The sequence below is a fragment of the Manihot esculenta genome, chromosome 1 (genome assembly GCF_001659605.2).
Source record: "Manihot esculenta cultivar AM560-2 chromosome 1, M.esculenta_v8, whole genome shotgun sequence".
Lineage (NCBI taxonomy): Eukaryota > Viridiplantae > Streptophyta > Magnoliopsida > Malpighiales > Euphorbiaceae > Manihot > Manihot esculenta.
Window position 1 is genome coordinate 6,816,492 of NC_035161.2, and position 17,446 is coordinate 6,833,937.

A 17,446-nucleotide genomic window follows, 5' to 3' on the forward strand; every position below is an offset into this window, starting at 1 on the left:
AATTTTTCCTTATAAGTTAGGCAAGATTTATGAAACTAATTATTTTCTCTATTTTATAATTTTTATTTATTATTTTAATTATTTTAAAATTATTATCTATTTTTCTATTTATATCATAATAATATATAAATTAATTATTATTATTTTATTTTATTTTTTTAATATTTAATAAAATTTATTATTTTTAAAATAATATAATTAAAAAATTAATAAAAAAATTATCTTTTTCACATGTGGACAATATAATAGAGGGTTAGAAAGCCAAGAGAACAACCCATAAAATCAATAAGCCCAGCCCACAAACCAACCAAATCACAATCCACCTGACCCAAAAATAACCATCCCAACCATCAATTCACCCAACACAGAAATCAAACTAGCAAATCCAGCAACCACTCATCTGAACACGGCCATGGAGCCTAGCACCGCTTCATTCTCCGAGAAGTCAAATAGAGAAGAAACAGAGGAGATCAACACCACAAAATGCCAATAGCGAGACAGATTGATTTTTTTTTTTTTACCGGTAATAAAATGCATTACATGGCTCTATTAAATAGTAGCAATATTTACAATAAATGTTTAAGCGAAACAAAGATTAGAGTATATTAAACCTTTAAATAAAATTTAATTATAGTTTTTCCTCAAATATTGGCCTGCCCAGAAATGTAGCAAAAAGAAACATATTGAAAATATAAAGTAATCTTCAAAATAGACGTAATAGATGCCTACATTTTACATGGTCGGAGTTGTACTGGGTTCTAAATAACATTGACCAAAAGAGTAGAATTCACCTCAGAGCCCAGGAATGAAAAACCAACATTTAATGCTAATTTGAGACCTTCCAATAAAATTCGAACCTCACTTGTAAGAGCAGATAAACACTATCTGTTTGGCTATACCATGCACAATTGTTCTATTATTATTCGTAATAATCAAAACAATTGTCGCATGGGAAAACTATCCTTTCAAGTAATATCACAATTAAGTTTAAATACACTACAAGGGGAGGAAACCACTGATATTAGGAGATTGAGTTGATGTAGACAAAGAAAGGTCAGCAAAAACACCACTCTGCCTTAAGTATGAATAATCAAACGAAATGAGATAAGTAACGGAGGCAATATCAAAAAGGACATTATAAAAAATATATCTATTTCGCACTTTTTATATATATTTCCACCAAATAAGGAAGGAAATTGGGAAAGCCATCACTAGAAGGTTTATATGCACAAGAACTAATGCTTGAGCAAACAAAAGTGTATCATTAGCAAACAAAACATCAATAAGAGATAGAGCCACCCAAGCAATTTTAATACTTTGAAAGATATCTCAATGTGTGCATCTGACAATAAATAAGAGAGAGTCTGAGATATAAAAAGAAATAGGTATGGAGATAAAAGATTTCTCTGTTGAAACCCATGTGAAGGATAAAAGAGAGTAATAGAATAGCCATTAACCATGATAGAAAAACAAGCAGTAGAGATACATTCCATGATCAACTGAATCAATTGTGCCGCAAATCCCATTTTGAGGGTCTTTCGTCTCTATTTTTGAGTTCTCTTTGATTGCCATTTCCTTTGTTTTCTTGAGTGCTTGGGTTTCCTTGTCCCTGCCTGTTTAGTTTTTATTCTCCCTCCTCCAATCGTTATGGTCGTCTTCCCTCACCATGATCGAAAGCTTTTGGGTTTTGGTTTTTTCTGTTTTTAGTTTTTTTTCTTCTCGTATTCATGGCGCTTCTTAGGTGAGGGAATTATTTTTAAATTTGAGTTGTTAAATGCGTAGAGGGTTTCTTTCTCTAGTCTCTGTGAAGGGCTTTAGTTAGTATTTACTTTGATAATTTAAGATCCCACTGCCACGTCCGTAAATCACGCTCCTGTAGACTATGAGCATGTAGTAAAGCTCCACACCTTGTTGGTTGAGCTAATTTAGCTAAAATTTGAAGTTTATAGAAAATATTAAAATTATATTTATTTAATTAACATATTTTCTTAACTTTTCATTAAAGATTTTTTTAATAAAAAATAAAGTAATTTATTTATCTTAATTTAATTAAATTATTTTTTAAAAAGTAAAAATAATACAAGTAACACATTTAAACTAAATAAGATTCAGTAATTTAAAATTTCAGTCCAATTAAGTGGTATTTTAATTAAATAATTTTAATAAATAAATAAATATTTATAAAGGACAATTAGATTAAATTTAATAATTTATCTTTAATGAATTAATATTAAATTTTAAAAATAAAATAAGATTAAGCTGAAATTGAGAATTGCTTTAATTTAATTTTTAATTTAATTTAATTCAATTTAATTTTTCATAAATTTTGATTTATATATATATTTTTAGAAATTTCAAATTAAATTTACCAAATTGACTGATATTGACACAAAACATAGGCATTTGAAACGCACAATTTCTTCCAATCATAAAAACTTCAATTCCAAAGAAATGATATGAAAAATATGTTTATTTTTTAAAACGATTTTCAAGATATATTAAGAGTACATGTTTTTTGAAAATTTTGTAAAGGAGCTTGTACTTTTCATAAAAATTATTTTTTTTTTATTAAATTAATTTTTAAATCATATAATATATTTAAATTTAAATCGAAATGAAAAATAATTCTCTAAGTATATTAATCTAATTTCTATTTTAATTTATTTTAAGTAACATTAATATTTACTTGCCATGTTAAAAAAAAATAGTATCATCATCAAAATAACGCTTAAAGAGCGACCAATTAAATGCACCTGGAAGCAATAATTCGGCGGGTGTCTCTTATCATTTCTCACACCAAGGCGTTCGATGAAATTGCTGAGAGAAAACTTTTGTTGGTTAGTTTTCTCAGATAGCTATACATTTTGTTTTTACGCGCAAGAAATGGTCATCTTACTTTTGCAGATTAGTATCGAGGATGTAAGCATAAGTATCGTTTTCACTTTGTCATGAATATTTTTATATTGCACTCTTAACATGGAATGACACTGTAAATTTTGTAAAATGTATTACAATGCATATGAATTATTTAAAAATATAATTAAAATAATATTGTAATCTTAATTTATATGATATAAGACTACAAATATGTTAATATGTACTTACAAGCTCTAAAATATTATTTAAATTTATCATTAATAGTTAATAATTTAAAATTATATGTTTGAGAAGAGATGAACTAATAAGAGGGTGTAGGAGGGAAATAAATATCAAATTTGAAGGAAATGTCTCACTTCCCCTTCCTTACACCCCAAGTTGGAGTGTAGGAAAAGTTGACATTTGAAAGGAAAAGAGAGTTAAGGCTTTATTTATACTTTCCTTACCTCTTTCCAAGAATGGGTAAATATTTACATATCCCTCCTTCCCTTTACTTACCTCTACTTCACCTCCAACCAAACATAGTGTCACCCAAATATAGTGTAAGGAAATTGTAAATAATGGAAGGAAAAAAGAGGGTAAGGAGGGTAAGGGTAAAGAGGATTACAATAAAAAAATTTGCATGTGAAATGGATGAATTAATGGAAACGTAAAGAGAAGTAATGTGAAATGGATGAATTACTGGAAATGTAAAGAGAAGTAATGTGCATTTTTATGTTTGGAAAGAGGTGAAGGAAGAGGATTAAAAGAGGTAATGGGAGATAATAAACCACTTACCCTCACCTCCCCCTCCTTAGGTGTAAGAAAATTTAGAATTTAAGGGAGGGTAAGGCTTACCCCTCCATTAACTCATTTTTTCCCAGTAAAGGGACATAGTTTACTTACCCCTCCTTACCTTTGTTTACTCTTCCCTTACCCTCATCCTCATCCAAACAGAATTTCCACAAAGTGTTAAATTTTTTTATTTGGATTGTTTTTTTTTAACTTTTTGAAAAATCACAGTCCATTCTTTTTCTTTTTTGGAAGAAACTTATTTTTCCTAATTCCAACTAAATTTTTTTTTTTTTTCAGGAATTCATTTGAACCCAAAAAGGTCTAACTAACAAGCTGAGATTGAAAGAATAAAATGATAGAACGAATTGCATGTTGAGAAAAAATTGATCCTAATATAGCCTATTACCAGATAAGATTCTTTACAATGTAGTCACTGAGATGTGATCACCTTGCTCCTAAATCATAATTATACATTGGTCACACAAACTATGATGTAGCAAGTAACAAGCCCGGCTGCTATTCCTTCTCTCGTATGTATATGCTCAACCCTCGTCAGAGAAATCCTAAAAAGCTGGTTAAGAAGATTAGTCTCTTCGGGCATGAGGTTTTGCGACGCGCTAAGAAACTCTACTATGAATGATAATATATGTGTGTGTATGTATATATTTATGTATGTTTATCGATCACCGCAACATCTAGCACTCTTTCCTTCTTGAAGTTTCTGCCATAGACAAAGCATCTCCCTGGGACCTTGGTAGTGGGCAACAATATAACCATCCTTGCACCCTTCATTATAGATTCTTTCATTGTTCTCGTACCTAACTTCTAAACCCTCCTTTTTCATCTGGTCTATCCAGATGCCCATTGCCACATCTTCTAGCTTAAAAATCTGCAACATCAATCATCAAAATTGTCAAATGGGTCCATCTTAATTTCATTTGGTAGTAGAGTAGTTCGTATTTTAACAGAAGCCTCGTGCAACATTTTGATTGCAAAGACTTTCAAGTGGGAAGGAAAAAATGTACAGCGACTAATTTTACCTTCAAAACACCTTCTTTATGTCTCCTGTAAACTTCTTTCGCTATGTCTAGAGACACCACATAACCAGGACCATGTGCCCAGGGAGGGTATTTCTCTTCAGGCCATTCCTTTTTCAGTAAAGACGAGGAAGGGTAAGTAACAAGAAATTGACAAATTACTTGGTATAGTCAGAAAATCAAGGGCAACAGAACGCAGGTAATTAGCATGCATCTCTTTATACTAGCAACACTCTTTCAAACCAATTAGAGCGCCAAAATTTTTCCCAATTGATTGTGTATGATATTCATTTCTATTTCTTGTCTGCACTAGTGCATTTTGGCCATTTGTACAAGTCTTGAATTTTATGCAAAAATAGTAGAGGGTACAAAGGAGTATCTCAAATTCTCCCTCGTTGAATCCACTAACGAAGAACCTACTAAATATGTGTTTTATCGGTGACATCAATTGAAAGACATCAAAGAATAATATGTGAGCCTTGCTCAAATAGATTGGATCAAGTCTATGTTTTTTCTTTTCTTTTTTAAATTATGAAGACCAGAGGATTACCTCAAGGCTAATATACCATTTGCTTTCGGTACTCCGATGAGGTTGGGAGTCTGAGTTAATGAGTCCATAGAGCAAGCCATTACTCACTTTGATCCTCTTTAAAGATTCTAGCACTTCATCTACTCGAACAAATGCATCATCATCTGTCTTCATGACATAATTTGCCGATGCAACCTCTGTCTGTTTAAGAGATGAGGCCAGTAAGATGATGACGATTCAGCCATTTGTATGTCTAAATAAGAGAGGAGAGGACTTTTACCCCAAAGATGCAGATGGCTAACGTTTTCCATGTGATGAGGTTGTAATAGTCAACAAAAGGCATAATCTGTATGTCTCCATATGTTCGTGCTTCATTCCAAAGTTCCTCATTAACTAATTGATTTTTGTGCTGCAATACACCTCAAAATTGTAAGTGACCATAAAACAGGCCTGCATGACTACACTGCCTTTTTACACCTGTAACTTGTGGCTGGTTGGTCAAGAATACCAAATACACAAACTTAGACTTCCATCACATGTGGCTTACAAATAGAAAACGTAGGACAGGTTAATTTCTCTCATCATCTCTTAACGTAGATGGTTATATCAATGACATCCCTCAAGTTCAATTTTGTATCATAAAGCTCCCTAAACTTCAATTTGAGAATTATTAAAGTTCTTGTTACATACTATCACCAGGTTAATTTATGTGTAAATGTCACCATTGTCCCTAAACTTGTAAAGATTTATCACAATCTTGATAAAAAAATTTTAAATTTCAATTTAACTTATTTTTTCTTTAAAATTTTTATAAAAATATTTACAATAAATTACAAATTATAATTATGTAATTTTCTTTCAAAAATTTATAGTTAGCTTAAAATTTTATAATTTGATTTTAGGATGATATATATTCATTTTTTTATTTTTATTTATTGTAATTTTATTATTTTATTTTAATATAAAAAAATTTTTACTTTCACATTATTTTAATTACATTCAAATTTTATATGGTTGTTTTTATTTTTTCTATATATATGTTAATATTATTGTTATATTTTTATTTATATTAATAAAATAATATTTCAAATATATTATTTTTAAGCATATATTGTGTAAAAATTATTTATATATTAAATTAAAATATTAGAAATTTTATGATACAATTTAAAGTTGAGGGATACATGTGATATAATTATCTAAGTTAAGGGATAATAAGTGAAATTTAATGAGTTCTTTAGTGATTTAAATTAAAGTTTGGGGAGTTTTATGATAAAAATAAAAATTAATGGACATTACTAAATAATCGTCTAAGTTGAAGGACAATGGATGAAATTAATCCAACTTAGGATCCACCAATAACAGGATGATGTCCTTCAGGGCCAAATCAATTAGATTGTTGTTTAACACATGGCACTACTTCAATTGGGATAACTTTCCTTTCTTAGGCCAGAAAACATCAGCACCATAATAGTTACCGAATAAAAAGTAGAAAGAATAACTTGCAAAAGCTCACCAATCCAACAAAAAAGCGCACTGCTGCAGTTCCTGACCGAACTGCATCATACTGCATCCATGTTCTTCGAACAGCCATCCTGCGTTTAAAGTTGTTCGCAGTGGAGAAAACACCAATAAAGAGATTAGGTGATTTTTCGGTAGAGAGAGGAGCTGATTTGAGTGTTTCTAGATCAATTGTATGTTCTGAATCCTCTGATGTAGGCAGACCACTCGCCACGACAGAAATTAGGTTCAAGTCTCCAGATATCCTAACGTCACTGACCAGCCATGGTTCCAAGGTCTGAATGGACAATGAACCAAGAAAGAAAATAAATTCAAAGAAACTGACTTCCTGCCCTGTAAAATTATAAAAATACCACAAAAAAGAATGAGAAGGACATACTTCGCGATATGCGAAAGATGTTATGTGTTTTCCATCAACTGTCATCTGGAACTCTGACCCTATTCTAAGGGTTGCAACAGACAAATAACCTTGCTTAAAGGGAAAATATCTTCTTTTAGATCCCTCCAGAACCATTGAAGACCTCCTTGAACCTTCTGAATGTGTGCTAGGCTGAGTATAATTTCTACCCACTATCTTGTTACACTGATCCAACTCGTCCACTGCCACATGAAACAATTATGGTTTATGACTTATCAGAGTGAGCAATAAAAAAGGAAAATGAGCCCACAGAAGCAGGCAATCTAAAATATAAGGAAAAACAAAAAAGAAAAGAAAAAGAGACGGCTACTGATATGCATCACTAATCTAATGGATCTCAGACTTCAAAGAGAAGAATAAAAAAAGGGTAAAAAAATGAAACATTAACAGAACGGAAACACATAAATTGAGCTTTGGGAACCTATTCCAATTGCTATCAATGGGTCATAAGTGTTCACTTTGAAGAGATACAAAAACAAAACTATAAGCATATACTACAAATATGGTTAGAGAGCTACAGATACAAAACCAAACAACAAGCATATACAGTAAACTTTCATAAAAAACAACAAAAATGTGGTATGTATCTCTACCTTTCTTATTCTTTTCAGGAGTAGGAGATGGGCAACGCTCCTCTTCACCCCAATCATGAGCTATAGTCCAGGTGTTTTGAACTATAACTGGATCCTCAGTTATCTTATCACCATGAAGCCTAACATTGTAATGTAAAATGATGGGTGGATCAGGCTCCCCAGGAAGTGCTTCCCCTGTTAAGTCAATCCGAAAATTGCCAAGAAGACCATTTGGAATGCCTATAATTGTTATGGATGAACCCTGAGTCAGACCACAAGGAAGCCGCAACTTAAAACCACTACTCTCAAACCCTGAGGCATTCACTTTGTTAAGAAAATGAGGACACTGTTTCTCTTTTGCTCTGCTATTTAAACTTTCATTTGTATTACCACGTCTTTCCTCTTCAATTGAAGCCATAAGGCTGTTCCATGCACTCCCAGCTTCCTTAATAGCCTCTAGTCCACTGGGTAAAGCCTGAGCTTGATCAATCAAGTGTTTCAGTAGATTCCATGTGCGCAGAGATTCTTGCTCTTCCTTGGAAATATTCCTCTGAGCAAACAAACTGAATATTATGGTATCAGTAGAAATTACTTGAGTAGAATTCTCTGTATTTTTATATGCTGGTGGAAGCGTAGATTGCACCCATTCAAGTGGATTACTTCCATTGGATAAAGCATTCATCAAATAATTTTCTCCAATGGGATTTTTCATGAGAACATATCTAAGGATCAGAAGCATAAACAAGATTGCAATCAGAACACCACCAGACCATCTCTTCATTCTGTTGACAGTAAAGATGCATTAAATTTTGGAATTTCTAATATCCATTCTGATTATGCTTTAAGGAATCCAGCCCTCCAGCCTGTAATTTTTATGTGAAAAGTTAGCTATCTGACTGCACTAACTATATCCAACAACAATAGTTGATGTCTCCAGAGTCCAGAAAGATGAGAAATTTGGTGACGATAAAAATGTAGATGGATCTCTTATTATCAGCTAGCTATTTGAGTGAGCCATCTATCAAGCTCTGAAAGTACAAGATCTTGTTGCAGCTCAATTTCTCTGCAACTCCACTGCATACTTGTTCATGAAATTTGTCACGCAGGACCATAAGCTGAAACAAGATTTCAAATTCATTAATCTATTAACAAGTGTAAAAATTTTCCAATAAAACACTAAAACTAGTACAAAAGTTCACCAATCCATTTTACAAGTATAATACTCTAAAACACTGCATGTCTAAAACTAAAGAACAAGATCACAGTTTAGTCAAAGATGCATGAAACAAAAGCATCTAATCCAAAACTTTAAAATGATGGCTAGGGATACTGTCCACATATTACAAGGCATCAGCACAACGACAATGGAACACAATCAAAAAGGATAATCTATCAGAAAAAGAAAAGGCAACTTGCAGAACTTATTCAATAACCACAAAACTTGAATTCAAGGCTTCTTTAATATTGTATAGCTCTGACTTGAGTTTCCTTAGAAAGAATAGAAAAGCTGTATTGAGTTCATGACAAGGAAGAATTGGACCTTGAACTATTTCTAAATAGCATCAATCAGTTTTATTCCAAAATGAAAATCCAAATTGCCTATCACTGGGGGAAACTCCTATCAAAACTGATTTTTCCAGACACATTCTACTTCAATAATAATAATAATAATAATAGTAATTCTATGCAGTCAATGCCTCACCTAGCCCATTGTTAAGAGGTAAAATTTGTGGGAGCAGTTTACTCTTCTCTTTCAGTGGCTGTAGTGTTTTCCATCTGTGACTAAACAAGCACAAAAGGATATAAAATTATGTGGTGACGACTCCATTATCTAGAGACATCCAATGGTAAACGCATACAACAATATTTCAAGAGGATAGAAGTTAGATCAACAAAGAAAATGTGGAAAAGTCCACTTCTAAACAAGACCACAACCACACTTCTCAAATGGAAAATATGCCCCACAGTGTTCACTTCTGTTTCACTGTAGTACAGCTCTGCTAAACAATCAACAGCAGTTCTCCATTTTTTTTGTTGTCTTTGATAATAATTCTCCTGCTGAAGTATCAACAAGCTACCCTTTTGACATGGCATGATAATAAATAACAAAAAAAAAAAGCAAAAAAAATTAAAATATAAAAAATAAAACTAAAAATATATTTAAATTCTAGGAAATCTAAAGCAAATTGGAAAATAAAGTCAAACCTAAAGCAAATTGGAAAATAAAGTCAACTAATAAATTAAGTTACGCAAACTAAATTCTCCAAATGTCTCCAAATGTACTGAAAGGGAGCGTGTTAGGATCAATATAGACTGAGGGGTGATTAGAGATTCTACCTATGGCCGGTAAATGAGGAAAATATTACTTGAATTATTAGAACAATCCTCCACATAATGTGTTTTTGTAGCCGTTAGACATAGTCCATTTTCTCAACAATTTCTCATCCATTTTGCTGCTCCTCAACATTCTCAGACACCAAACACACTTTTACATAAATCAAAAAGAAAAAATAAAGAACAAAAAATCAAAAGCGAAAAAAAAAAAAAGAAACAGATCCAAGTACAATGCACCGAATCCAGTCTCAATAACCAATTGGAAAAGACGGAATCGATTTTAGCAGTACAGAAACAAAAATTAAAGGAAAAAGGCAGCATAAATAAGCTATTGAAGTGGTGAAAAGTGTAAGAACAGACCTCAGTGAATGAAATCAACAGAGAAACAATGGCGGAGGATTGGATCTAAGCAGAGAAGGTGGTTTGATGAAGTAGTTGATGCGTCCAACGGCAGTAAACTCCGTAGAAGAAGAAAATCTATGTTCCTCTTTTGATGAGTTACTGTCGGTCTGTCTTCTGGTTATTTAATATTGACCAAAATCTTCGCTTTTAGAAATACCACGTGGCATTTAATGATTGATTTGCTAATGCTAAATACTTACACCATTATATAATTTTTATCTATTTTATTTTTCACTTTTATTAAAAAATATTTTTTTTATTATTAAATTTTATTAAATATTAAAAAATATTTTAATAAAAAAAATTCTAGCGAACATAAAAAAAATAATTTGTAATATAATTTCAAAAAATTAAAATTTGTACTAATAATTTTAAAATATTTAGTTCATTAATATATTTTGATAATCTTTATTAATTAAACTAAATATTTTAAAGTTATTAATAAATCTGAAAGTAAAATGAGTATAAATTATAAATTTAGTAATTTTAGAAATTGTTTACCTTTTTTAATTTTCAGAAACGCCAGTTTGATTAATATCTTAGAAAGTCATTAATGGAATTTCCATAATTAAGTAAATTATATATTTTGTCATTGCTGTTATTGTCATATCATATTACTAAATCTCCCCTCTGATAGGAGTTCGTGTTCTCTTCTGTTATACAAGGTTTTTTTATAATCTTTCTTCATTTGATTTATTTTCTATTTCAAATCTTTTTCTTCTCTCTTTTCGTTTCTGTCTAGTTTTGATATGTTTGTTTTTTTAATGACTCAACCTATGAATGCTGATGCTTTTATTGCACAAATTACATCTCGATTACAATTAGAGGAGGAATAGAGTAGGGTTGTGCTGTTTGATAATGATTAGTCTGGTTCCTCTAATGATTTGGCTACTGATTAGAAGTATTGTCTGGTTGGGTGAGTATTAACTGATAAACCAATTTTTGTTGTTTTTGAAAATATGATGGCAAGTGTTTGGACCCTAGGAAAAGGAATGACGTTGAAGAATTTGGACAATAACGTATACCTTTTTTAATTTTTTCATGCCTATAATGTTGAGTCGATTGTATTGAATGGATCTTGGAATTTTTCCTAAAACCTGATTCTCTTGGAAGAACTAAAACCACATGAAAATCTTAAAATGGTGGAGTTGACTAGGATGGATATTTGGGCGCAAGTTCATAATTTGCGAAGCAAGTTCATAATTTGCGAAGCAAGTTCATGTCTAAGATGGTGGCACAGACAGTAGGCACCTATTTAGGGGAGTTCATCAAGTCTGACTCTACTAATTATACAAGTTTTGGAAGGAATATATGCATGTAAGGGCCAGTATTAATGTTAGACAACCATTAAAGAGAAGAATGCAGTTGTCAAAGCGTGAGAATAATTGGTTCTGGGCAGATTTCAAGTACAAAAGGCTGCCAACATTTTGCTATTTATGTAGTCTACTGGGGCATTCAGATTGATCTTGCTCAAAGTTATTTGACTTACCGCGTATTCCTCGTGACAAGTATCCATATGGGCCATGGATGCGTGCTCAACCAAAGAAACCTAAGCAAAAAGGTGCAAGATGGCTAAGAATAGAGGAGGATTATAGGGCTTAGAGAATGGAAGAGGCAGCCGGGTTGAGTGGTGGAACAAGAGGTGGTGGTGTTGATTCCGACGGAGGATCCGATGAACTTTCGAAAGGTGGACTGGATAAGGTAGGTGCTCAATCTCAGGGTTTAGCAAATCAAATTCAAAATTCAAAAAATAAAGATGTGGTGGAGGGTGTGGCTGATACAAGTCAAACTTTTGGAAAAACGACTGTAATAGGGGATAAGGATGAAGGGTCAAAGGAATTTGTTAGGGCGTACAAATGTTACTGTAGCCCAAGCTATCAATGATTTGGTGGATTCGCAGAACTCGGATCTTGTTGTTTTGAATGCTAAACGTAGGCGACAATAGGCCCCATATAGATGTAGATATGGATACTATAACGAGTTCGGAGGAGGAAAAAATGATTCCGGAGACAATGACTACTCAGTCAAAAAACGAGAATGGGACGGGTTCTGGATATCAGGCCCACCTAGGATTATGAGTATATTAAGTTGGAATTGTCGTAGGATTAGGAACCCATAGACAATTCGGGTCCTGCGGAACCTAATTCATCAAAAGTTGTCCGATTTTATTTTTTCATGAAAACCATGATCCAGAAAGACAAAGTTTTCAAAGTCAGAGATAAGCTGGGTTTTAAAAGTGCTTATATTATGGACCCAATGGGTCATAGTGGCGGGCTAGTTTTATTCTAGAAAGACACTGAAGCTGTGCAATTAATTGGTTTTTGTAATACCCGGCTAGACTCCGGTATTGGAATTCCTACCGTCCGGTGGAATCTCGGATGTCGGAGGCCTCTAGGAGGGTAAAATCATGTTTTCATAAAATGTTTTAATATGTTTTATGTTTTAATCAAGAAAGAAAATGAGTTTTTGCATGAAATAACCTTGGAGGAAAAACTCAGGTTCGGCCGCCGAACCTCAAGTTCGGCCGCCGAACATTCAGGCGTTTCGGGTGTGCCTTAGGCCCCCGAAAGCATAAGTGAGGGAAACCAGGTTCGGCCGCCGAACATGGCATGCATGCGGAGGCACGTTTGGCCCCCGAATGTGGCTTGGCCAGCCACCTATAAAAGGGTCCCTTAGCCGAAAACGGGCGAGCTTTTCTCCCCATTTTCGGCCAAGGTGAGCTCTCCGCCATCCCTCGCCGATCTTGGGTTTCTTCCTTCCATTCTCCATGATTTTTCACAAGTTTTCACTTTGTTTTGAAGATTTTCGAGTATAAAGCAAGTTTTGGAGTTTTGAGGTTCAAGAAACTCAATCCCTCCCACCTCCGAGCTAGGGTCGTTTTCCTCTCGATCTTCAAGAGGTAAGGGCCGATCTTGAGCTCACTATATGTTTTAAACAAGTTTTAAGTTGATTCATGGAGTAGAAATGCATGTTTAGGTTGTTTTGAGTTTATAGGTTTAATGTGTGTTTATGAGCAATGTGAGTATGTTTGATGTGTTATAGTTGGGGTTTAGGCTAGTTTGGGACCCCTATGAACTTGTATGCTTGATTGTGTATGATTGGGAGTGTTGTAGAATAGGTTTTTGCATGTTTAAAAGGTTTGGGAGGCGTTTGTGCATGTTGGAGCTGAGTTTCTGCCACTTTGGAGAAACTCAGGTTCGGCCGCCGAACCCGCTTATGGAAGCAGCCTTCGGCTGCCGAAACCTGCCCCTGAAAGAGGACTTTCGTCTCTGGAGGGCAGTTTCGGCCGCCGAAAGTGCCGCCGAACATGCATGAGTTTCGTCTCTGTCTGGGAGTTTCGGCCGCCGAAGGTGCCGCCGAACCTGCCTGACTTTCGGCTCTGGAGGGACTTTCGGCCACCGAACCTGCCGCCGAAAGTGCCCTGTTCAGTCTTCCTTTGCATGCTTTCCATGGATATTTTGAGGTGTTTTAAGGGGTTTTTGGGGAGTATTTTTAGAGTCATGTTCTAGTATGTATGGTCCCTCATTTGAGTCCACCTATGTAGGTTCGGACCTGAGGAACCGATGACCCCAGCAGTGAGTTAGCTGCCTCAGTCATTGTTAGAGCTAGCTAAGGTGAGTACAATAAACTCTTATCTTTTAAATAAATGAAAATCTTAGCATGAATCATGCATCACGGATGCCATGGGATATTTTAGGTTGTTGCATTAGAAATCACGAATATGTTGCATTGCATAATATGTTGTTGATGTGGATGAATATTGGATGATCCTTTAGCCGCACTACGTTATGATATGATGTGGAAAGACCAGATGTGGCCTGCACTACGCCCCTGGCACTATGTAAAAGAAAGACCGGAAGTGGCCTGCACTACGCCCCCGGCATGATTGGATATGTTATGATATGTTATATATAAGAGAAAGACCAGATGTGGCCTGCACTACGCCCCTGGCACTATTGGATTCAGTAGTGGGCTATTGGTGACAAGTTCATCCTTGATGTGAATTGTTTGTGATATGTTGCATTTCATGAAAGCATGAAAAATAAATTGAATGTTATATTATTCTGCTCACTGGGCTCTAGTAGCTCACCCCTTTCCCCCTTATCCCCCAGGTTTGCAGGTGCAGGGTAGACCAGGAGGTCGGCAGGAGTAAAGTCTGATTTCATGTAATAGTTAGAAATTGTGGACATGATGAAATTGTAATGTAATGCCTTATGTAGTCATGATATGTAATAATGATATTGAGGATTAGAGGTTGTGCTTGACCCTATGTGTATGGTTATCCCTTTTGATACATGATCTATAGAATGTTTTTATGATGTTTATGTTTAACCAAGCTTAATGTATGCATGTTGGGTTACCCCATTGGAGTATTTGATGAGAGCTCCAGTGTGTGGGTTATGTTATGTTATGAGTATTTTTACAGGTTGAGCTTGGTTTATGGAAAGAAAAAGTTCACAGGTTTTTGAGTATGTATGATCATGTACGGGAATTGACAGGTTCACAGGTTATATGTTAGGTTTGCTACGGGTCCCGGCAGCCTTAAGCCGATCTGGATCCTAGCGCCGGTAGCGGTCCGATTTCCGGGTCGTTACAGAGTGGTATCAGAGCCCTAGGTTCATATGGTCGGACCTAGAGTGTCGGGCTCATAGATGTTATAGAAGGTCAAGCACAATAGGAAAGATCATGTCCACTAGGATAGGATGTGGAGTCCTGTCTTGTATAATGATGTGAAATGCCATGATAATATGCATGTGCATTAATGTTATGATTGTTATGTGATGTATGTGATGCGGGTTCATGTGGTGACACATGAACCATTTGATGCTAATGTTTGTGTGATTGTGCTGTTTTTCAGAAAACAGGATGAGAGGAACTCGTCGATCTGTACGATTGACTGGAGTGTCACCTGAGGATGAGGGCATGAGCGCCCGTCCTCCTGCATTGCCTAGGGCAATGTCTAGTAGGTCTAGTAGAGAAAGAGCAGTAAGAGACCCTAGAAGGTCTCTGGATCTGCGTACAAGCAGATCAGTGAGGGGAACAGTTCAGGGAGGAATGTCAGAGGACATGGGGGATGATATGGATGTAGAGCAGAGGAGAGATGGCAGTCTGGGAGTTAGCATGTCAGAAGAGGGAATGGGAGAGTCCCAAGGAGGCACTCAGGCCTCGGGATTTGTTCAGCCACCCCACTACCCGCACTTCTCACAGAGTCCCGGGTATTCGATGGGAGGTACATCGGATTACCCTAGCTTTACCCCTTATCCCACACACATGCCATACCCACCCTACTACCCACCATACCCTCAGTACCCAATGTATCCACCCCCACCCTACTATCCAAATCCAGCTAACCCTACCTCAGAAAATGTTGCACCTCCTCCACCATCAGCAGAACCCACAGTTCCAGTAATACATATACCTAAGCCTAGCTCATCTGGTGGGAGCAAGGTCAAGATGACCGACTACATGAAGCTGGGTGCTCCCCAGTTTGAAACCGGTGATGACCCGTTTGTGTATCTTGAGAGGGTCAAAACAATTACAGATGAGATAGGAGCTGATGACAGCAGAGCCATTCAGATGGCTGGGTTCACACTCAAATGCAAAAAGGCCCGTGAGTGGTTTAAGAACTATATGAGCCCGAGGTTGGACGGCCTATCATGGGAGGAGTTTGCAAATGAATTTGCAGGATGGGCTTTTCCTGACAGTTCAAGAGAATTGAAGATGATTGAGTTTGAACAGTTAAGGCAGACAGAGGAAATGAGTGTAGATGAGTACACCGACAGATTCTTAGAGCTGTTGCCGTTTGCAGGGTAAACTCTTGACACAGACCAGAAGAAGTCAAGGAGGTATATCATGAAACTTCACTCCAGGTATTCCTCCTTGATCCAGTCCGCAGATAGGGAGAGCTTCCATGCCATAGTGGATATGGCTAGGAGGATGGAGGCTAGTGCTATCATCGAGGGGAAAGTCAAGCAGTCAGTGGCACAGCCTTCTGGTTCTAAGACCCCAGGCTCTTCTTCCATGAGTGCAGCAGCTTCAGGTAGTAAAAAGTGGGACAGAGGCCCCAGGAAGTCTAAGAAGAACAAGTTCTGGAACAAGGTTAAGTCCAGTCTGGGATTTGGAGGTGGCTCAAGCTCTGGTGTGGATAATGCAGTTTGTGCAAGGTGTGGTAAGCCACACAAGGGAGTATGTTGGTTTGGGACGACAGCCTGTTTCAGGTGAGGTCAGGAGGGACATATGGCTCGAGAGTGTCTAAGAGCAGTTCCGATGGCTCAGTCCCAGCAGACAGCTTCAGGTAGTGTAGGGCAGCCAGTAGCTCCAACCACGACTCAGGCCACTGGCAGAGGCAGAGGGAGAGGGTCAGCCTCTTCTTCAGCGGGTTTCAGAGGTGAAGGTCCATCAGCTCCAGCGCGGATCTTCACAATGACTCAGCAGGAGGCAGATGCATCTAACACCGTGGTGGCAGGTAACTTAGTCATTGGTTGTTCAGATGTGTATGCCTTGATGGACCCTGGTGCATCTCATTCTTTTATTGCACCGAGAGCCGTTGAGAGGTTGGGATTAATGATCTCTGGGTTAGAGTGTCCTCTCTGGGTCAGTGGACCTAAGTGTGATCCATCAGTGGCAGAGTCAGTCTACCAGTACAGTCCTGTGTTTGTTGAGGGAAGATGCTTGTCCGCCGACCTTGTGGTTCTAGACTTGACAGATTTTGACGTCATTCTAGGGATGGACTGGTTATCTACCCATGGTGCCACCTTGGACTGCAGGGACAAGGTAGTCAGGTTCAAAGGTCAGGATGGGTCAGAGGTTGTCTTCAGAGGAGATAGGAGGGGTACACCTAGAGGTCTGATATCAGCTCTTCAGGCTCGTAGGTTGCTTAGGAGGGGATGTCAGGGGTATTTGGCTCATGTGAGAGAGCTTAGCAGTCAGGTTAGAGAGCCCGCCTCGGTGCCAGTGGTCAGAGAGTTCTTAGATGTCTTCC

The 17,446-nt window shown here is 36.3% G+C and overlaps 1 protein-coding gene across 3 annotated transcripts; it reads right to left on the reverse strand.

Annotated features, from left to right (window-relative positions):
* Window positions 1-4,023: 4,023 nt before the first annotated feature.
* Window positions 4,024-10,576, reverse strand: LOC110625547 (beta-1,3-galactosyltransferase GALT1). 3 transcript variants are annotated; one of them, XM_021771178.2, is made up of 9 exons: window positions 10,423-10,573; window positions 9,431-9,510; window positions 7,750-8,843; window positions 7,118-7,338; window positions 6,734-7,015; window positions 5,498-5,626; window positions 5,239-5,418; window positions 4,692-4,799; window positions 4,024-4,540 (listed from the first exon to the last, which is right to left on the reverse strand). In XM_021771178.2, the coding sequence occupies exons 3-9, from the start codon at window positions 8,507-8,509 to the stop codon at window positions 4,328-4,330; spliced, it is 1,893 nt and encodes a 630-aa protein (XP_021626870.1). In that variant the 5' UTR covers window positions 8,510-8,843; window positions 9,431-9,510; window positions 10,423-10,573; the 3' UTR covers window positions 4,024-4,327. The 3 variants fall into 3 exon arrangements, with proteins under 3 accessions (XP_021626870.1, XP_021626879.1, XP_021626884.1); XM_021771187.2 differs by having other exon boundaries at window positions 9,431-9,504; window positions 10,423-10,568; XM_021771192.2 differs by lacking the exon at window positions 9,431-9,510 and having other exon boundaries at window positions 10,423-10,576.
* Window positions 10,577-17,446: the final 6,870 nt, after the last annotated feature.